At 63.5% G+C, this 21573-nt stretch overlaps 1 protein-coding gene across 3 annotated transcripts; it reads right to left on the reverse strand.

Annotated features, from left to right (window-relative positions):
- Positions 1–208: 208 nt before the first annotated feature.
- DGKQ (diacylglycerol kinase theta) lies at positions 209–12353 on the reverse strand. 3 transcript variants are annotated; one of them, XM_082838613.1, is made up of 23 exons: positions 11958–12353; positions 10055–10134; positions 9238–9337; positions 8730–8815; positions 8524–8649; positions 8018–8171; positions 7869–7940; positions 7669–7769; positions 7313–7566; positions 7136–7226; positions 6954–7008; positions 6766–6827; positions 6321–6471; positions 5841–5879; positions 5127–5242; positions 3592–3743; positions 3244–3392; positions 2971–3149; positions 2591–2691; positions 2356–2502; positions 2185–2266; positions 1921–2073; positions 209–1616 (listed from the first exon to the last, which is right to left on the reverse strand). In XM_082838613.1, the coding sequence occupies exons 1-23, from the start codon at positions 12241–12243 to the stop codon at positions 1515–1517; spliced, it is 2838 nt and encodes a 945-aa protein (XP_082694739.1). In that variant the 5' UTR covers positions 12244–12353; the 3' UTR covers positions 209–1514. The 3 variants fall into 3 exon arrangements, with proteins under 3 accessions (XP_082694739.1, XP_082694738.1, XP_082694740.1); XM_082838612.1 differs by having other exon boundaries at positions 2155–2266; XM_082838614.1 differs by lacking the exon at positions 209–1616 and adding an exon at positions 1639–1706 and having other exon boundaries at positions 2155–2266.
- Positions 12354–21573: the final 9220 nt, after the last annotated feature.

A 21573-nucleotide genomic window follows, 5' to 3' on the forward strand; every position in this document is an offset into this window, starting at 1 on the left:
GCTGGCCTCAGGCACAGACACAGGACACGGCAGCAGGCTATCCAACCGGCCCCCACATCCCAGGCCTCCTCCCCTGACACACTGGCCTCGGGCACAGACGCAGGACACGGCAGCAGGCTATCCAACCGGCCCCCACATCCCAGGCCTCCTCCCCCGACACACTGGCCTCGGGCACAGACGCAGGACACGGCAGCAGGACAGGACGCCCAGACTGTATTTGTCCCACATATAAATTACGGTCACCTTTAGGTGATAAGTTACAAATGAGGGGGGGGCGGTGCAGAGCCCACGCAGCCCCTCCGGGCACACAGAGTCACTCACGCATGCACAGAGGACACGTTCACCTGAACCAAAATTTACAAGACGGTCCACATTGACCAACGGGGCCCGCAAAGCAGAAGCTGATGCCATCCCCGGGGACGCAGACCTGGGGACACACAGCGGCTACCAGAGGCACGTGGCGAGGACGGTCCGCCACCCACGGCTGTTCCGATGCACGTGTCTGGACAGTTTTGGCACGAGCTTGGCGGGTACGGGGCTGGGCAGGCCATGTCCGAGGTTGGGGCCGAATGTCAGGGTGAGGCCACCACCCAGGGTGCGAGGGCCCAGCGGCAAGACAGCGCCAAAGGCAAAGAGACCAGGCGATCAGGAGAGGGGCTCGTGGACCCTTCTCTGGGGCTTTGGGGGCTCCCAGGCAGCTGGGGTCGGGCTCTTCTGGGGACCAGGTCGAGACTCTGGGCCGGCTAAACTCTGGGGCTCTGTGGTAGGGGCTCTGCGAGTGGCCCGCCAGACAGCCACGTTTGCATCCTGTTTCGCCAGGTCTCCGCGTGGAGACGCACGGAGATCATACGAGTCCCGTCTGCCCAGCAGCGGGCACGGCACCCGTGTGCTGACTGTCGGCAAATGGGAGGCCGAGCGCCGCGATGGTCATGTGCCGCGTCGGCCTTGCTGATTGAAGCCGCCCCCGCTCTTCCGCACGCTCTCCGTACTTCCTCTGGGCCCCCAGCCAGGCTCCTGCTACCTCCTGGGCACCACCTGGCCTCCTCGGGGCCCTCCCATCCCAGCCCTGTCACTCCGGGGCCACCAGCCAGCTTCCGACTGGGCCGGCCAGACACCACCCGGGCCTGGAGAGGCACGTCCCCCAGGACAGCCCTCGGTGGAGAGGTGAGGCCAAAGAGCTAGTGGCCAGGGTGTCCCGTGTCTGTGCTGGGCAACCCCAGGGTCCAGAGAGCCAGTTGCCCTGTAGGAGCATCCAGGGGGCCAGCCCAAGGGGCATGAGGTGAGGTGCAGCACTGCCTGGCTGAAGGGGTCAGAGGTGGCAGAGGGACCTGGGGAGGAGTGTGTGCCCTCCAGGACAGTGGCCCGGGCCCCAGAGAGCCCCGTGCCCACCCATCACTGGGACGAAGGCCACCCAGCACTTGTGTGTGGCACGGGGATGGGACAAGAGGGAAACACCCAAGGGCAGGGCTGCGGGCGAGTACATCCACCAGCGAGCGCTGCTCCAGGAGCCGCCTCTACTTGGAGTCCCCCTCAGGGGCAGGCGCCCCATCTGCTCGCACATCCTTGGGGGTCCCCGCCTTCCTGGGCTTCTGCTTGGCCTTCCTGAGCATGTGGACCTGTCCCGAGACACGCAAGGTCTGAGGGCTGTGCAATACTGCAGGCCACCGGTGCCGGGTCCTAGGACGGCCGCTGCCATCTCAGCCCATCTTACAGAAGGGGAAAGAGCGGAGCGTGGTGTGACCGCGGCTTGTGGGGAGGGGCTCCCTAGGGGCTGGCCGGCCTCATCCAGCCTCACGACCTCCCCGCGTCAGGGAAGAACCAGCCGCAGCAGGACCGCCGGGCGCCCAGGCCATGCCGGCCACTCCGCGCAGCCGAGGCCTGCGGGCAGCGATCCCCCTGCCCAGCCCGCGCCGGGCGTACCTTCGGGCCTGCGGCCGAGATGATCATGTGCCCGGGAGCCTGGACCCAGGGCTCACCGTCCACCTGCACAGGTGCGGCCTTGAGGAGGGTGACACGGAAGTAGGACCCCTGGGCGATGCGGATGCCGGAGCGCAGCCCACCCTGGACCTGACCCTGGTGGGGGAGAGGGGGAGCCATGCTCAGAGGGCCGCAGCGCCGCAGCCCGGCCCCCCGGTCCCCCGCCCCCGCGCTCACCATGTGCACGACGCCCGTCACCCCCACCACCTCCAGCAGCCCGTCGTCCATGCGTGGCTTCTCGAATCTCGAGTCACTTTCGGAGCCCCACAGGTCGGCCCCCGAGCCCCAGCTGCACCAAGAAGGAGGGGCACGCAGGTCAGAGGGAGGCCGGAGGGAGGCCGGGGGGGGCCAGAGCCCGGGCGCCCCGCGTGCGGGCACCTGGGGATGTTGATGAAGATGAGCCCCTCGATGCTGGGCAGCTGCACCTCCTGCCGCCCCGCCTGCAGCCGCAGGGCCCTGTGCAGGCCGCGGGAGCGGTTCATCTTCTGCAGCCCAGCCCGCACGTACACGCCCTTGTTGTGGAACCTGGCGGGGGACCTACAGTCACGGGGCGAGCCCCCAGGAAGTACATGGTCGCCAGGGCAGCCCTGCACCCACCCCTGCCCTGCGGCACCTGCTCGTGAACTTGCCGGGCTCTTCCTCTCGTGCCTGGTGGAAGTCCAGGCTTAGCTCTGCGTCGATGCCAATCCCACAGTAGTTACTCATGTGCACGATCTGAGAACAAGACGCGTTGTCCCTTGGCCCCAGTCGGCCCCCACCATGTGCTCCCCGCTGCCCCTGCGGTGGGTCCGGCCTCCTGTCACAGAGCTGCTCTGTCCGGTGACTGCCCCACACTCAGGTTCTGAGCCGGCCATCCCCAGGCCCGGCACCCGTGTCCACGAGGGGACAGCGCTGGCGCCGCCAAGGCGTGGCTGGGACAAGGACGAACACCTGGACAGACGTGGTAGAGAGACGCCAGCCGGGTGCCACACCCCCGCCCGGGCACACCGGTACCTTGGGGGGCTCCGCGTCTGCCACGCTGTTCTCCCCACTGCCGGCCTCATGAGCATCCAGCAGGATGGTCCAGCGGTCCACGAGCACGGCGTCCGCCTCGTCCACCGACACCAGCACGGAGAACGGGTCCTCTCCACTGTAGCCCGCCCCCCAGCGGAGGACCCGGCCAAGGTCATTCCCTGGACAGCGGCAAGACACACGCTGACTCTCCACACCCACCCCTCGCCCCGCCAAGCCCGGGGCCCCATCCCCCAACGTGCCAGCTGACCCCACCTGTGCCCAGGGGCAGGATGGCCACGGCAGGCTCTGGGCAAGCCAGGCGGTGCCGCATCTCCTCCAGGGCATCAAGCACCCAGCCCACGGTGCCGTCCCCGCCACACACCAGCACCCGGAAGCAGGGCACCTGGGAGAACACGTGGAACCTGGCGGCAGGGAGACAGGACGTGTCCCGGCACTGGCCACGGCCGCGAACAAGCAGGGACAGGAGGTCACCCCCGGGGCAGAAGCAGCCACAGCTCGTCCCCACCCAGGGTGCCCTCAAGGGTCCCGACCCACCGAACCCCAACCTGCTCCTGCTGGCCGGGGCCGGGCATGGGCAGCTGCCCCTTCTGGCAGGCTCACCCGGGCAGCGGCCCCCCGTTGGTCAGCTCAAAGACCTGGTGGGGGTTGAGCAGCTTCCGGAAACTGCAGAGCAGGCCACGGCCCTTGAGGCCTCCGCTTCTGGGGTTCACAAACACCAGCAGGGGGCGGCAGTGTGGGGGCAGCTTCAGGTGCTGACGGATGGGACTGCGTTAGGGCGGGCTGGCCGGACCCCCAGAGACAGAGCCGGCCTCCCCCAGCACGCGGCCTGGCAGTGGCAGCCCCTGCCCCTCAGCCCACCTGCCTGAGCCAGTCTGGGGCGGGCCCCTCCAGAGGAAGGCCACGCGGCCACCCCACCTCACCACTGCCTGCTCGGGCTGCATCCCACAACAGAAGGGGCGCCCACAGACCCCTGGCCAGTGGGGCGGGAAGGCACTGGCCAGCCTGGAGCTCTGAGCACATCGGCCATGCCACAGCTGCCACGCCACGTGTCCTCAGACCATGCCCGCCACCAGACCCACATGGCCCAGAAGCCTAGGCTGGAAGCCCACGCAGGACCCCGCCTGCCCCTCTCAGAGCCAGCCCACTGCCAGGCCCCCGCCCACCCACACGGCAGTCAGGAGGGGCAGCCTGGCTCGCAGGGCGGCCCCAGGCCTCCCCTGGGCCACGGGACAAAGCCCGCCCCCAAACACAACGGCAGAAACAGCGCCCGCGAGAGTGGGCAGGGAGCAGGGGTCCCCACGTGGTGAGGACGGGGGCTGGGGTCCCCGCGACGGGGGTTGCTGGGTGACAGGAGACAAACGGGCGCAGACACAGCGGGCAGCGGCCGCACACGGGCTCGGCCGTGGCTCAAGGCCGAGGACACACTGGGGTGACGTGTGAGCCACCGGGCCGAGCTGCCTGCGGTCACCACTTACCTGCTCAGCCCAGGGCAGGCAGCTGCCGGGAGAGAGAAAGTGCGTGTCGGCATCACCCACCCGTCTCTGCCCGTGGAGCCGGCGGAGGGGGGCCCTGACCTGCAGTGGCCGCCTCCTTGTCTGGATGGTAGGACAGGGCAGCAGAAACCTGCAGACGTGGCTCACCCAGTCACAGACCCTGAACTCGTTCTGCTCTAATCCTGCTCGGCCTGAACTGGGTTCCGGTCACCACGGGGGGTCCTTGGGGGCCAGCAGGGCCAAGGACCAGAAGCTACTACTAGGGCACACAGCGCAGGGCGGGGTCTGGGGCACTGCTGGGGCTTTGGGACAGCCTCCAGGGCCACGGAGCACCACCTACTGGCCAGAGGAGGCCCAGGGTGCGAGCAGGGCTGCAGAGGCCTCCAGGGCAGGAAAAGCGGGGCCAGGGCCCACGACCCTGCGAGGGCCGCACACACAGTCACAAACACAGGCCAGCCCTGAAGAGGTGTCTGCTGCAGGGCCAGTCACGTGGCGTGCCGGCCTCTCTCCATCGGACCTCGGGCCCCTCCCTCGGAGTGAATCAGCCGTGCACACAGACCCGGACTTTGCTCCAACTGACCGGGTATTAGACAAACTGGCCGTGGAAGCTATGGCCCCAGGCCCCGCCCCGGCGCCACTCACCAGCACGTCCGGGAGCACCAGAGCGGTCAGCGGCCGGCCATGCACAGCCGTGTCCCTGACCAGCATGTACAGCCGCTCGGCCTCCGCAAAGCAGGCCACGTCCAGCACCACGGCACCTGTGGCAGGTGGGCCGTGAGCTCGGTTATTTGTCCTGCCGCCACCCACACGGTGTCTGGGCTGGGGCCTCGCCTCCTCCCGCGGCCGAATGGCCCCAGTTCTGGCCACGGCCCACCTCAGGCCAGCCCGTCCCAAGGTGTCCCCGCAGTGCGTGACTCCCTCCCCTGGGGGAAGCCTCCAAGGACAGCCGGGCCCAGAGACAGGAGATGCTGGGTGGCCAGAGAAGGCCACCTGGAGGCAGGGTGGAGCAGACCCGCACCCCTCCCCAGGACCCGCGAGAGGCATGGAGGACGTTGGTAACTGCTATGGACCCACAGAGGGGAGACGGGCCTCACGGTACTGTCCTTCCACTGCGGAGATCTGAAGTTTCCCGCCATAAAAGATGGAACCCATGAGCACAAGAGGTTGTGGAGAAAACATTCTCTGCACCTCAGTCACGTTTTAGCAAAAGCATCGCGGCCGTGAGCCAGGAAATGAAACAGCACCGTCTCCCCGGCCCACGGGCCCCAAACAAGGTGAAGCAAGAGGGCAAGGCTGCTCCAGCTACTCCAGGGAGTGACCTCGGACCCAACCTGACCACAACCCGTGGGGGCTCACCTTGTGCGGAGTAGACGTGGCTCACGGACACCAGGCCAGCTGCAAAGACAGGGGGCGGTGGGGGGGCGGGGGGGGCGGGGCGGCACGCTGCCGTCAGACGCCAGGGACCTGCCCCCCAGGCCCCCGACCCAGGGCCGCCACCCCAGGCAGCCCCACCCGGCCCCCCAGGCCAGGAATAAGTTCACACCACCCAACAGCGCAGCTCTCCCAGGAAGCGCCCCCCCACTCCAGGCACAGGGCACCCCCCCAGGGCCCAGAGCAGGAAACCTCCTCAGAGGAGGTGATGGGGTCTGGGCCCCAGAGGTGAGGACGGAGACCCTCTGGGCCAGGAACCAGCTCGGGAAAGGCTCAGCCAGTGCTTGGGGGGAGCGGGGCAGCAGGGGGACGCAGCCTCGGCCCGGCAGCCCGCACACCTGCTCTCAGGACTCCCGCCCTGCCCCCACCTGGCCAAGCGCCCCGGACCAGCCCAGGCAGTCGCACCTTTGCTGGCCACAGCCTCGTCCAGCAGACTGCTATACTCCTGGGGGGACCGGCCAGGGGGCAGGCCACCCACGAACAGAGAGACGCGCGGGGCCACCACTCTGCTCTCAGCCACATAGAACCGTGTCTGGCTCATCTGCCGCAGGGACGTCTGCGGGGAGGGGGGAACGCCGAGCAGAACACTAGGGGACGGGCCTCCCCACCCCCCGTCCACCAAGGGGGCCGAAGGGAAGACGCCCCAGGCTGAAGGCCGCCAAGATGGGAAAGGAGAGGAGAGAAAGGACACACGGGGAACTTGCGAAGGGGAGGCACTGCTGGCCGGGATGCTTAGCTGCCCGCCAGCGTGGCCTTGTGTCCTAAGGGCAGACAGACTCCCTCTCTACAAGGTAGAAGCCATGGCCAAAGGCCAGCCATTCCCCAGGGGCCAGTGTCCACACCCACTGACCTGCCGGATCTCACGAAGCCGGTCGAGCAAAGGCTCCTCGTCCGCCAGCACCGTGCGCTGGACTGCAGAGTTGAGAGACACCACTATTAGCCCCAGGCCCCGCGGCCACCTCCAAAAGCACCTGCCCTGGGCCGCCGGCGCCTGGGGGCAGGACTGGTCAGGGCTTTGATGACAGGCTGCCCACTCACCTTGCCTGCTGCCCATGAGTACCTCCACCAGCTGGAAGCTCTTCAACCCCTCGGCCTGTTGGGGTGGAGTTCAGGGCATCAGGCCTGGACCAGCCCTAACGCCCACCCCCCCACCCCCCCCCCGCCTCCCGAAGACCCACACGGGGCCACCACGCCAGGCAGGGCGGGCCCAGCACACATACCTGGCGTCCGAGCAGTGGGAGGACCTCCAGCACCACAGTCCGGGCAGTGCTCTGCGGGGTCACACGCAGGGACACGTAGGCCACACCCACCCTGCAGGGGACAAGCTCAGGAGCTGGGGTCACACAGCCCCCACGCCTCCCTCCCTCCGCGGACCCTACCAGGGACCTGGGTCTCACTTGAGCCAGGCAGGGTAGATCTTCAGGACCTCCTGGGTGCGGGGCAGAGCGCGAATGATCCAGGCCTCGGGAACACGAGTGATGCTGGGAGCGTCTCGGGCCCCTGGGCCTCTACTGCCCTCCTCCTCGGTGGTCCCACCGCTCCAGGCCTTTCCTGAGGCCCCGGTGTTGCCAGCCAGAGCAGGTGCAGGGAGCGCCTGCAGCTGGAAGCCCTGAGGGTCCTCCGTGATGTAGTAGGCCCGCAGCGCCACCTCCTTGGAGGGGGGTGGGGGTGGGCGTGAGCGGAGCCAGGCCATGCTGGGTCCCCGCAGCCCCCCAGGGACGGGCCTGCAAGGCGGCTGCGGGGTCCCTCTTACCAGCACCTCCTGACTTTTGGCCAGGCGGGGGACGGTGATGGCACGAAAGTGGTTTCGCTGCACTGCGTCGTTGCCGTCAAAGATCTTCAGAGTCTGCTTGCCTGGGCCACAGGGAAGTGGGTGCAAATCCGTGGAACGAGGCACGGGAAGGGGGAACCGGGCATGGGATGCGGGGCTGGACACTGCTAAGGGGCACTTACTGGACTCTAGTGTCATCACCTCTCTCCCTGGGCCGGCGGGGGAGCTTCCGTCCACGCTGTCTTCTCCCTCCCCTGCGGGACGGTCACAGTTGGCCTCAGTCGAGGGCCGGCCCCCACCCCAGACGCCCGCTCCCCGCCGCCCTGCTCACCGGGCTCAGGGGCCGTGCTCTCGGAAATCCGAAAGCAGTGCATCTTGCTGAAGTTGCGGGACAGCAGGCGCACGCACGCCGGCGGCAGGACCATGGTGCGCAGGCGCCCGAAAGTGCACTCGGGGGCGAGAGCCGCGGAGCAGACCGAGTGGGCCTGGGGGAGAGGGCACGGGCTCGAGCCTGGGGTCCTGGTACAGGAGAGGGCCTGGGTCCAGGCCGGCCCTCAGTGATTTCCCGGGGGGCCACATTGAGCTCCCACGCAACCCCCAACCTCAGTCTTCCCTGCACAACCGAACCCCCACCCCAAAAGCCGGAAAACACCCCGATCCAAACGAGCTGTCCCCAGGACCCCCGCCCCCCAACCTGCTTTGCCACTGGACGATGCAGCCCGCCCCACAGGTCTTGGCCGCGACATCCATCCCGCCCCGCCCCCAGGACCCCCGCCCCCGCCTCAAGCGCACCCGCGCCTCTCCCGCCCCGCCCCCAGGGCCTCCGCCCCGCCCCACCTGGACGCCGCACCACTCGCAGCGCACGCCGGCCAGCACGTCGGACGAGCAGCAAGTCTTTCGGCAGACCTCGCAGCGCGCGCCCGAGGGCAGATTTCCCTCGCGCCAGTGGTGGAGGTGCGTGTCCTGCGGAGAGGCCTGTCAGCAGGCTCCGCGGAGCCTCCCCCACCTCCCCGGCCCTCCGGCCCCCGGCCCAGCGCACTCACGTGGTCCCGGTGCCCGTCCTGGTGGCACTGGCGGCAGTCGCTGCAGGCGAAGGGCACACAGTCGGGGTGAACGTGCAGCTCACACACTGGGGGGCGGGCAGGGTTAGGGCCTCTCGCCGCTGCCCACCGACCCTGCCAGACCCCTTCTCGCCGGCCTCTCTGCTCCTGTCTGGGGCCGCCCCTCCCCTGACCGCACATTCTTTAACCTTTTGGGGTCCGACGTGCGAGACAGGAGCAGTCCCCCCTCCCTCGGCGGGATGGGGACCAGCTTCTCCGCTCCTCTCCCCTCCGGGCCCACCTCAACACGCAGCCTGCGCCCCTGCGGTCCCCTGCACCCGCCTCCCCGCCTCCCCGCCTCCCGGCGCGGGCAGCTCCAGAATCCCCGAACCCCACGCTAGAGCTACCGCCTAACCGCAGGGAAGGCTGGGCGCCCCTGGGCAGCAAAGGCCAGGTCCCTGGTGAGAAGGGAGTTAGACCCCAGAGGAGCCAGGCAGGCTCCTGGCGGTACCTTCGCAGCGAACCCCGGGCGCCTCCAGGCTCTTTCGGCACACGGCGCAGAACCTGCGCTTGTAGAGCCCCCGGGGGCCGAAGCAGTGGGCCACGGGGACCTGGAAGGAGCAGAGCTCGGCCTCAGCCTGGGCCCTAAGGCCTGGCAACCGGGTCCCTAAGCCCCACTTCCTCTTTGTCCCAGGGAGCTCCCATCACCAGCCCATGCCACCTGCCTGACCGCCACACACCCCTCGGTCCTCCCGAGCACGATTAACAGGATGCTGTGTGTGCCTCTCAGCCCCTCGATGCTCCCAGGGGTCCTGCCGGGTACTGCCCTGCATGCTGACCTCCCCATTCCCTGTGCACGACCAACTCAGGGCTGCCTGGGCCGTGATCTCAGACAACCCCCACTGTAGCTCAGGCCCCGGCTGGTCCTGCCCAGGCCTGATCCAGCTGCACAGGTGCTGGCCACTCCCCCAGGCCTATTCCCCTCCGTGATACACTTCAGGCCACCCGGATAAAGTACAGGTGGAGGAGGCCCACCAACAGGCAGGAGGGGCAGTGCTGGGTATCAGGGACCCTGGAGAAGACAGGGTCAGAACCATCGGGAAGTGACGCCCAGCTGCTGCCCTGGGAGGGGCTCACAGGCAGGGATGCAGTCTGCAGCTCAGGGACCCAGACCAGCACAAGGGAACACTCCCACCCCAGCCCCCCAGTGCTTGGGCCACTGCCCACCCCATCCGACATGGTGGCCTGACTCCCCACCACAAAAGCTGGCCTCCCTGCCCCTCTGCGCACTCCCCCCGCAGGTGCAGTAGCCCATGCTCCATACGCACGCGGACCAGGCTGGGTGCCACGCTCGCGCACGGGGTCTTCACGTGCTTCAGGCACTTCTCGTGGGACATGAAGTTGCAGACTATGGGAATGAGAGCCCCGTGAGTTGCCCCCGTCCTGCCCGGGAATCAAAAGACCCCAGGTCTTGGCACGCGGGAGGACGCCGCAGCCAGGGGGACCGCCAAGGGCTGTGTGGTAGGGTGTGACGGGGCAGATGGCCTATCACGGTGGGCCCACGCTCCCAAAACTTCCTGACCCCAACCCTAGTCATAGGGGTAGGGGGAGGGCATGGAGACAACCTGATCCTCTGTCCCACCCCAGAGAGCCCAGAGCGGGGAGCAGGGCCCTGGTGGCTCTGACCGTCCTGGATGACGGTGTGTTCTGGGGTCCCGAGAGTCCCCCGTCCAGCGCCCTATACACACATGCACACATAGGCCCAGTTCTTTCAAGTCTCTGCTGGGGGTGGGTGGGCAGGCGGGCACTTGGCCAGCTCCTGCACCTCTACCTACCCCCTATACCAGCTTCACCAGGGACACCCTTCCCTCACTCCCCACAACTGCATACACCCCTAATTACCCCTCCCACACACGATGTGCCTGCCCAGACCACAGCCAGTCTGTGATAGACCAGGATCCCCCCAGCCCCCCGAGGCAGGCAGGGTGGCTGGCCCAATGAGGGCTGCACCTGCCCCGGCCCAGGGAATACAGCCCAGAGGCTCCAACAGTGGTGAGCTATGCTCTCAAGGCCCACGGGGGCAGCAAGAGGGCACCCTACCCATCCTGGGGGGGGGCACCCAGCCTGGCTCGGCTGCACCCTACCCATCCTGGGGGGGCACCCAGCCTGGCTCGCCTGCAGGCGGCCCCCAGCTTCCTCCTCTGGCCCATGCACCTAGTCCCTGCTCCCCCCACATGCTGGGTGCTCCCTGGCAGAAGGGGCTCTTCCTCCCATGCCCTTGTCAGGCCCCTCTGCTTGCTGAGGTCACCGGCTCCTTCTCCAGAGCTGGGGAGAAGGTCCGCACAGCTGCCCAGTGAAGGCCTCCACATCACCCCCATTTCCCTTCCATGAGCTTCTTCGCCCCTCAGACCTAGTGCCCACCTTCAGGAGGCCATACCCGCGAGGGGGACCTGCCACTTGCCCTGGCATTAGGCATCCTGTGTGAGGCGCCCAGTCTCCTCTGCAGGCTCTAGCCTGAATGCTCCCTCTGTCCCCAGAGCCAAAGGCCCGTCTCCCTGAGCAGGGCAGAGGTTCCCCGCCCCGTCCCCTGCGGAAGCGAGCAGGATTAGAAGAGCGGACCCTGGCAGCACACGTGTCAGCTGCCCAGGAGCCAGAGGAGGGAGGGCCTCCTCACCCCGCCAGGCCGGCTTGGCGGCGGCGTGTGAGCCCTGTTGGGGCATGTCACACTCGGGGTGGCAGGCCTGGCCCAGCTCTCTGGGAGTCTGAGCCTGGGCAGCGCCAGCACTCAGGCCCTGTGGGCAGCAGTGTGCACCCAGGAGAGAATGGGCCAGCACCAGCCCAGGGGAGCCAGTGGCCCAGGCCAGCCCTGCCTGGCCGCACTGCTGCCCCTTGCACCTGCTCAGGGTTCGCTGGCCTCATCCGCACTCACTGCACCTGCCCTGCGCTGCCGCGACGTTCTTTCCCCACTGGATCCCAAGCCAGGTGAGGGCGCCTAGGGAGCAGATCTTTCCACCGGCCTGGGGGAGGGGCCGCGGCCACTGGACGCCCCCAGACGCCCGCAGGAGCTGGCCCTCATCACCTCCACGGAGAGGTCTGGGCCTGGCACACTCCTGCCCCGAGGGGCAAGGGACTCTATCCTGGGGAGGCCATTGCTGGAAGTGCAGAGGTCAGAGGTGAGGTGCCCGTTCTGGCCCAGGTACTGGGATCTGCGATGGGGTCGCGGGCGCTCACCGTCACACAGGATGCCGGCCAGCCCCCAGATGAAATCGGAGCAGAGGTGGCAGAAGGTGGGCTTGGTGAGCGTCACCTTCCTGAAGCTGTGACCCGGCGCGGCGGGGCCCAGGGGCCTAGCGCCCGCCCGCTCCGGCCCCGACCCTGGCCCGGACCCCGGCCCCGACCCCGGCCCCGACCGCGAGCGGCTTCCGGCGCCCAGCTCCGGGCTGGAGGTCGGGCTGCCCTGGCGCGGGGAGCCGCCGCCAAGCCAGGCGCGGGCCCCGGGCTCGGCCGCCGCCGCCATCCCCGGCCAGGGCGGCCCGAGCCCCAGTGGAGGACGACTGCGGGGTCAGCACTGCGGGAAAGAGGGGCAGCCGTCCCCAGCTGTGCCCCGCGGTCCTCGCCGTGCTTCCGACTGCGCCTGCCGTCACTGCGCAGGCGCGCACCCGCGGGGCGGGGTCTGGGGCGGGGTCCCGGCCCTTGGGCGGGGGCGGGGTGGGGCCTGCGGGATGGGGGCGGGGCACGAGCGGGGCGGGCCTGCGGAGCAGTGGGTGGGCGGAGGTCCGAGCTCCGCGGCCTTTCGGGCAGGTGGGTGGGTCAGGTGGCCCGACGAGGTCCGGTGGCCGGACGAGACAGGCACACGACCTGCAGACACCGACGCGAGAGGTGTTTGCACCTGCGGCGCCCGGGCACGCGCCTGCGCAGACGGACGCCTCCCACGCGGCACCGGGATCCCGCTCGCGGCTGCTCAGGGCGACCCGGCAAACGTGCGGCACTGCCCAGGTCCCCAGAGTGGGGTCTGGAGGCCAGGCCGTGCCCTAGGGGGCCCCCGTCTGGAGTCAGAGGGCCGGGGAAGGGTTTGCGGTCTCGGGGTGGGGGGTCCCAGGGTGAGGTCCGGGGAGGAGCTAGGCCCTCTGGGCCCCAGTCTGGGCGTCCATGGTGGAGGAGGAAGGCGATGGAGATGGCTCTGGAGCTGGGACGGCCTGTCTGCCCTGTGTGCTCCCACCAGCCGTGCATGGGCGGCTCAGTCTGCGGGGTCTTCGGACGCGTGGACCCTGCCCCGCCGCGAGCAACCCCCGGCGCCCGGCCCCTGTCCTCATCACAGACGGGGTGGTTCCTTTCAGGAGGTGCTCCCTCCCATCATCTCTCACTTGGGAAGCCCGAGGGGCTGGCATCCTTCCCTCTGGACCCCGACCTCGTGGGCGACCTAAAGCGACCCCACCCCGGGCCTCCCGGACCCTTCCCCGCTGTGAAAGGCCCGCCCCCACCGCACTCCCAGGGAAGGCAGTGAATCCAGCCCTTGCCCTGCCCCCCAGCGTTGTCTCGAGGACGTGTGGGGGTCGCGTCCACGCGGGGCATCCTGCCCCATCGCCTGACAGCGCTCCGGGGTCCCCGCCCCTGTGGGCTTGACCGCGGATTGTAATGCGCGTCGCCGAGCCGGGCGTCGTGGGCCACGGCGCTTCCGGGGGACCTGCCTGATCCCTGCTGCGTCGTTGTGGGCTGCCCTCCCTCGGGACAGGCCCCGGCACGGCAGGGTGAGCAGGGGCTGCAGGGCCCCAGAGGAGGAGGAGAACGGGGCAGGGGACACAACCAGGGGAGGATAATGTCCGGGGGAGGGCGTAGTAGGGAGGAAATGCCTGGAAGTGTGTTAGGCCTGCTGGGAGGGGCTGCGGAGGCGGGAGAGAGGGAGGGCGGGGCCAGGGACGGGCCCAAAGACCGGAGCCAACCCCTGAGAGTGGGGGGGGACTGGGCTCCCAATCCTGTTGGAGCACCGGCTGTGCACCAGGGCGCTGGGCTGGCACCCCTGCCCACCCTGGGGCTGAGTTCTGGGGCAGACAGACAAGAGCAAACTGAAAAATAAGGCGGGAAACGCCACTTGGTATCTCAGTGCCTGGCCGTGGACGGACGGAAGGAGCCAGGACTGAGCTACCAGGAGGACAAACATACAAACAGGGGAAATGGGTTGCAAAGCCCCGGGGCCGTGATGTTGAAAAGGCAAGGACATCCCTTCAACTGGGGCTCCCCAGACGGGCCCCTGCGCCCTGGAGCATTTAGCTCACTGCCAGCCCCCTCCCTCCTCCCCACGCCCTGAGGCCACAGGGCCCTGACTGCCCACACTCCTCTCCTCAGCAACCCCCAAGCAGCCCCAGGCCAACCTGCTTCTTGGCCCCAGGAGGGTTGTGACCCAGCCATGGTGCCTGTAAGAATCAAGGGTTTCTATTGAAGCCCACTCCCCATAATTGAAACCAGCTGACTTCTAAGGACGCAGGATTTCAGGACATATCTTTCTCCATTTGCGAGAAAGCGGAGTACAGGAAAAACATCTTGAGAAGAAAAGTCCACGTCTGACCATTTCCGCAGACTTTAACTGCTTTCTGACCCAGCATAGTAACTAAAATGGCAAACATACTTCCACCAAACTGTCCCCTGACCTGCTTGGAATACCTTCCAAAGTAATTAGCAGCTTCTAGATGAAGCTTAAATCTAAACCTCTGCTTGGGACACATAATAAAATTCCAGACAGGCAACTTAAACAACAGACATTTATTTATCTTGGTTCTGGAGGCTGGAAGTTGGAGGTCAGGGTGCTAGTGTGGTTGGTTCTGGTGAGGGCCCGCTTCCTGGCCTGCAGACACCATCTTTTGGCTGTGCTGGCACATGGGGGTGGGGACACTAATCCCATCATGGGGCCCCACCCTCATGACCTCATCCAACCCTAATTATCCTCAAAGGCCCACCTCCAAATGCCATTCCATGGGGGCTAGAGTTTCAGCATATTAATCAGTGGGAGAATCAATGTTGTTTAAGTCACCCAGCTTGTGGTGTTTTGTGTGGGAACCGAGGCAAACTAATGTACGCACAGACCTGCCAGCCTGCCTGGAAGGCCCAGAAACAGCCAGTCCTGCATTGTTTGGTGACTGGCCTGTGTCACCCAACGTTTTGTCTTGAGTTCCACTGAGGGTCTTTTTGTTGCTGCTCACGTCGCGGGCATGTGAGAGTCTGGTCCGCCGTTGGGGTCCTGCCTCTCAGTCCTTCTGCACCAGCGGGCTTGGGTGTTGGTGCCAGACTTTGGCTGTTATGGAAAATGCTTCTGGGAACATCCTCGTCCATGTGTTTGGTTACCACACATACATGTCCTTGTGTCTGCTAAAGTAGGACGTGCTATGTTCACTTGTAGAAAATAATGTCAAACAGCTTTCCAAGACTCCACACAAAAATCAAAGTTCATACTTCCACCAGCCACGTGGGAGACCTTGGCCAGCGCTGGACACTAACAGTGTCACAATTTCAGCCTTTCTGGTCAGGGTGCAGAGGTGTGTGCGGCTTTGGCCCTTGTCCGGTGGCGCTGGTGAGAGAGGCTGCAGCTCGTCCTGGATCTGTCTGTCGTCTGCACCTCCTCCTGCGAGGCTTGCTTAGATGCCTTGGTCACCTTTCCATTGAGCATCTTTTTCTTATTGATTTGTAGGAGTTCTTTATATATTCTGGAGGTGATTCTTTTATTGGTTACAGTCAATTGTCAGTATTCTCAAAGTCATGCTCTATGTGGTCTCTGCAAACTCTCACCCCCGGCTCCTGGGGAAACACCGGGCTGCTTCCTGCCAGCCTCTCGGCACGGCGTTTTCCCCGATGGGTCAACACAAAAGACCACTTAGTGAACAGACACCGTCGTTGGCTCGTTAAGCACTGACCCGGCCGGCAGCGCTGTCCCTCGGCCCGGACGGAGCTTCCCCAGCACACGGGTTCCTCCGCGGGGCACGTCCCGGCCTCTCGCGCTCAGGACTCTGGATGTGAAGAGCCCTCGGCCGGGGGCCGCGGAAGCCGCAGAATCACCACCGAAATCACAGGAGCGGAAACGCGGCCCCGGAGGGGCAGGAAGAGGGCTCGCTCACGGGTGAGCAGAAGCGAGAAGGCAGGGCCCGTCCATCCGCGCACGTCCATCCGCGGACAGGCTCGAAGGCGCCGCGAGCGTTGCCGACGGTGGGACGAGCGGGTCTTCGCCAGCAGGCGGACTCGCAAAGACAGGCTCCGCGAATATTGAGAGGGACCGTGTCTGCATCCCCCCCACACCTGGCTGGTCCTGCCACCCGCTCAGTGGTGGCTCTCAGTGAAGGCCTTCTTTGTTTCCTCTCGGCCAGCTGGGCAGCCTTTTCCCTTCTGGGGAGGGCCTTTGAGTCCTGCGCCACGAGCACCTGCCCGCCCTGAGATGGCGAAGATGCCCGAGTCTCAGGAAGAGGGCGGCGTGTTGTGCAGCCTCGGGCGCGTCTCTACTTGGCCGATGTACCACCAGGTGAATGTGGGGCTGGGCCTGCCCAGGTGTGGGGAAGCCTGAAGTCAATGGGACTCTCTTTAAGAAAAGATGCAGAATTATTCTGATAAAATTAGAAACACATTTAGTCAGAATGAGAGAAAAAAACACAACAAATTAAACATGAAAAATATCGATAAATGGCACAAACATCACAGAATCTAGAAAAAGCCCACACCTTTTATTCCTAACTGCCTGCTGCTCCACTGTGATTCTTTCTTCATCCACGTTCTTAAAAAATTGTCCCTGCTGCGTGGCTTGTGGGATCTTAGCTCCACAACCAAGACTTGCACCCGGGCCCTCGACAGTGAAAGCCCAGAGTCCTAACCACTGGGCCGCCAGGGAACTCCCTCGTGTACATTTTTAATTGTCTCTTTTCATAACAGTTTTGCAATATCATTGTCCAGGGAGAAAAGAAAAAGATAATTTAGTCCCTCCAGCGTAACTGATTGAAAACAATTGTCACTGCTAATTTACAGGACTTTCCGCATGACAACTCGTTACCGGTTGTATCGTATACATTGTTAGGACCACTGTCACAGCCGGAGAGAACTTCGTCAAGTTTCTTCCATAGTTGGGAAGCCTCAGGGTCGTGTGCTTTTCCTGGGCCATGACTAATCTAAAATGTCCCTGCTGACCTGACGAAACTTCTTACATCATGTCCTTGTCACATTGGCTGTTAGGGTCCACGTTATCTTGTCAATGTCAGCGTTTCCGGTTAAATCAGCGCATGTTTAATCCTTTTCCAAAAGTTAGGGTGATTCACTCCTTCCTCCTGGTTAGTTGCCACGGGTGTTCCTGGAAGCTGTTTTTTACGCCAGGATGTCTGGCAGTAACTTCCTAACCAAGTGGCTGGGGAGGACGTGTGTTCTCCACTGACCCCCAACCCATGTTCCCACAACTCAACTTCCCCTGGGCCAGATCCCGAGAGTGCCACCCCAGAGCCACTCCAGCCAGAGGGGAAGTGTGACGAGGGACCTGAGAGAGTGTGGGAACTGCTGTGGTCACGTTGTCCTCATTTAGCAAATGTTACAAAACCTTCTGGGCATATGAAGGCCCTGTGTGAACCCAGGCAACTGCATGGACCCACGGCCTCCCTGTGGTGCCTGTGTCCATCTGTGCCCAGGGCCCCACTGTCCCCACCACTCTGGCGTCATGGCCCCTGTCTCCATAGCAGAAGCCCCTGCGTCTGTTCAAGGTGTGGGCGGGACCACATTCCCTCCACTCGGGCTGCTGGCCTCCAGCTGCTGGAGCCACGTTCCTGGCATTCCTGAGCAGGGTTGCACCTTTGCTCTAAAATCTGTGCCCAGGGGGCTTCCCTGGTGGCGCAGGGGTTAAGAATCCGCCTGCCAATGCAGGGGACACGGGTTCGAGCCCTGGTCCGGGAAGATCCCACGTGCTGTGGAGCAACTAAGCCCATGCGCCACAACTACTGAGACTGTGCTGTAGAGCCCACAAGCCACAACTACTGAAGCCCGTGCGCCTAGAGCCCGTGCTCCGCAACAAGAGAAGCCACCTCGATGGGAAGCCCGCGCACCGCAACAAAGGGCAGCCCCCGCTCGCCGCAACTAGAGGAAGCCCGCGCGCAGCAACGAAGACCCAACGCAGCCGAAACTAAATAAATAAAATAAAATAAAATAAAATTTGTGCCCAGGATTTGTTTTAATCACCTGTGGTAAGGTGACAGAAATGGAGACAACTGCCTTTGAAGGAAGAACTTTTTTTTTTCAATTTTTATTTATTTATTTTTACATCTTTATTGGAGTAAAATTGCTTCACAATGCTGTGTTAGTTTCTGCTTTATAACAAAGTGAATCAGCTATACGTATACACATATCCCCATATCCCCTCCCTCTTGCGTCTCCCTCCCACCCTCCCCATCCCACCCCTCTAGGTGGTCGCAGAGCACCGAGCTGATCTCCCTGTGCTGTGCGGCTGCTTCCCACCAGCTAGCTATTTTACATTTGGTCGTGTGTATAAGTCCATGCCACTCATTTCTTCCCAGCTTCCCCTCCCCCCCACCCCATGTCCTCAAGTCCATTCTCTGCGTCTGCCTTGAAGGAAGAATTTATTATTCACATTTCTCAAGAGAAGGGGCCACCCCCTTCCATCAGGAGCATAGGTTTGGGTCAGGAGGCAGAAGCAGAAGTGAAGAGAACGTGGCCCAGAGCCCAGGAAGGAATGGGTGAGGCAGCACAGGTGCACGTGGCAGATTCAGGATTGGACAGTTTGAATAATGCTGGCAGGGCTGAGCGCTAGGGGCAGTGCTGCTTGCCCAGCGCCCCGCCCTGAGGGGGCCTCGGGCAGAGGGCACGTGGGCGCGGTGGCTGAGAGTGGCTCACTGTGGGGGGGCTCAGCACTGGGAGGGCTGTGTCTCCAGGACCAAGGCCCCAAATGCCACAGCACCAAGAATACAGAAAAGAAGCGAATGTCGCCAATACAGTCAGAGACACTAAGCGAATGTAGCCAATACAGTCAGAGACAGATACGGGGTGGGGCGGAGGGAAGGAAACCGCTCTGCCCTGCTTAGAGATACAGGCCAGGTTTTTTATTTTATTTTATTTTTGCGGTACGCAGGCCTCTCACTGCTGTGGCTTCTCCCGTTGCGGAGCACAGGCTCCGGACGCGCAGGCTCAGCGGACATGGCTCACGGGCCCAGCCGCTCCGCGGCATGTGGGATCTTCCCGGACCGGGGCACGAACCCGTGTGCCCCGCATCGGCAGGCGGACTCTCAACCACTGCGCCATCAGGGAAGCCCTAGGCCAGGTTTTATTTGAGAAAATACAGGCTTTTGTTTAAGAGAAGGAAGAGGGAGAAAGCTTGACGGTGCTGCCAGCAGGCCCCCTGGTCCTCTTACCAATCGGAGACAGGGACGAAAAGCCTAACAGGAAAATAAATGAAGAGGGAGAAAAGGATGAAAGAAAAAACCAATATAAGGGCACAGAGGGGAGAAAATAAGGCCTAGTTCTGCCCATTCTTTTCCCTGTAAAATTTAGGGGTCGCTCACGGTGGAAGAAACACGCCGTGCAGCTGTGGTCCCACTGTTAGGGCTCCACACCAGAAATCCAACACTGCTAACACCACGGTCTCCACCGACCAGCGACCAGACACTGTGCTCAGTGGGTGCCTCTCCCCACCGTTGGCTCCACCCTGAAGGGACAGCCACGCCTCTCCAGGCCACCCTGGCACCTGGCTGCCTTCCAGCACGCACCGTCCTGGCAGGCGAGCCCTTGGCCAACCTTGACCAACGGCAGATGCCTTTCTCCAGGAGCACAGGTGTGGCCTCACCGTGATGACGTCCTCCTCCAAGGACAGCCACTGGACACACAGGTCCAACATCTTCTAGTCCTTGCTGAGTTCTGGTGGCCACATATTCTTCCCCCAGACCCCCTGGCTACCTGGGGAGCCCCTCGGGATGACCTGAGTGGCAGCAGCGGGAGTCTGTGGACTGTGTGAACAGCACTGCCAGGTACCCCATGTGCTGGGGCTCCTCTCGTGCCTCAGCCCTGCAGATGGACGGACCCAGAGCTCAGCATACCGGCTGGACTTCACGCAGCTGTCTTAGCCGCGGGTGCCCTGAACAAGTGGCCCATCTGCACATTGATCATACACTGTCCAACCATCATCTAAAGATCGCCCGCTTCAGAGGTGAGAACTCTAGGAATCTCTTGTCTCACAGACTCCCAAATATATATCAAAATCACACGTTTCCACGTGCACTAAGGCCACGACGTGAGGTGTGGCCAGGACATGCTACACATGTCACTTCTCAAAGTATAGTCCCTGACGGCTCCCAGAGGGCCTGTGTGACTGAGACAGAGACTGGTCTCCTCAAACACCCCTTTTCAAATTCCAGTCCAGCAAGTGGAACCCTAGATGGGCCTCTGTCTTGTCCCAGCCCTTAATCTCTCTTAATTCAAGGACCGTGGTTAACTCACACCTCACGCCAAGTTTCAAAGCATTTCCACTGCCCTCTCCTCTGTTAAAGGGGACCTGTCCTGCCTTTGGGCACTAAAGACTCTTTGCACTGAGGATACTTTAATAATGCCCATCCCCTCCCTCCGCCTCCCCATGTGGTCCTGCCTCCTATTTCTAGGGATCTGTGTCTGTCTGTCTAAGCACACATGATTAACATGATTAAAGCAAGTCCTGAGTGCAAATTTTAGGACGATCTTCAGATGGCTTTCTTTCTTCTGAAGTCACCACGCAGCCTCCTTCGTGTCAAATCTCCCTCTGCCTCCCCCTTACAAGGACACTCAGAACCTGCTCGGATAATCCAGGGTCATCTCCCTATCTCAAGTCCCTTAACTTAGTCCCACCTGCAAAGTCCCTTCACGGTAGACGCTCCCACTCAGAGGACGTGGGGGGCCAGCCGCTCACACACCGTGTGCCCCTCATAATCCCTGGGCTACTACTGCTGTCGTGTTTCAGTCTCTGGATATACTTCGAGCCCCACGAGATGTTATTATTGCCGTGTTATGTGTCACTCTTCCCTAGACTTATAGACAATAGACTTTTCTGCTGCCTTTCCTTCCTCCCTGCCCCTCTGGGCTGCAAGGATCATGTTCTTCTGGAAGAACACCAGTTACCGTTTCCGTAAAGGAGGGTCAGCAGTGACAAGCGTTCTCAGAGTTGGATTCTCCGAAGCGTCTTTATTTGGCCTCCATTTCAGAGCACGCTTTTTGCTGGATCGAGGCGTCCTGGCTAACTGGTTTAGTTTGAAGTCTTCCTTCCCTTGGCTTCTGGTTCTGGCCGCTCCTGTTGGAAAGTCAGTGTTCTTTCTTGCTGTTTTGCACTTTGAGGGTAGCGGGTCCTTCCCCCTCAAGCTGCTTTGGGGGCTTTCCTTCCAGCTTTGGTGTCAGCATTTCACTAGGACCCGCCTGGGTTCTGCTGCCTTTGTACTTTTCCTCGGGCTACGCAGCACGTCTTCATCCTGTGACTGGATGTCGTCCATCACTTTTAGAGCTCCTCTCTCTGCAGCCCAAGGGACTGGTGACACTGGTTGACTCTGGGGCGGGGTTCTGCTGTCCGAGGGAGGGCAGTGCAAGGCCAGAGGCTCTTCCCCGAGTCCTGAGACGTTTGATTGGTGGAGGATGTGATGCTGTGCGACCTACAGTATATGTACGTATACACACACGTAGTGCATGTGCAGTTTGAAGCTTAAACATTCACCGCTGACCCACCTCCCCCAACACCCAGGCCGCGCTGCCCATCTGCCCATAGAAATGTCCCCTTGGCTTCTCAAAGGCAGCTTAGCCCCCTGACCACCCCCGTTGCTTTACAACAGCCCTCCTCTCAGAAAACGTCACATCCGCACGCTGCTCCAGC

Source organism: Leucopleurus acutus, assembly GCF_964270905.1.
Source record: "Leucopleurus acutus genome assembly, chromosome: 4".
In the NCBI taxonomy this organism is placed as follows: Eukaryota; Metazoa; Chordata; class Mammalia; order Artiodactyla; family Delphinidae; genus Leucopleurus; species Leucopleurus acutus.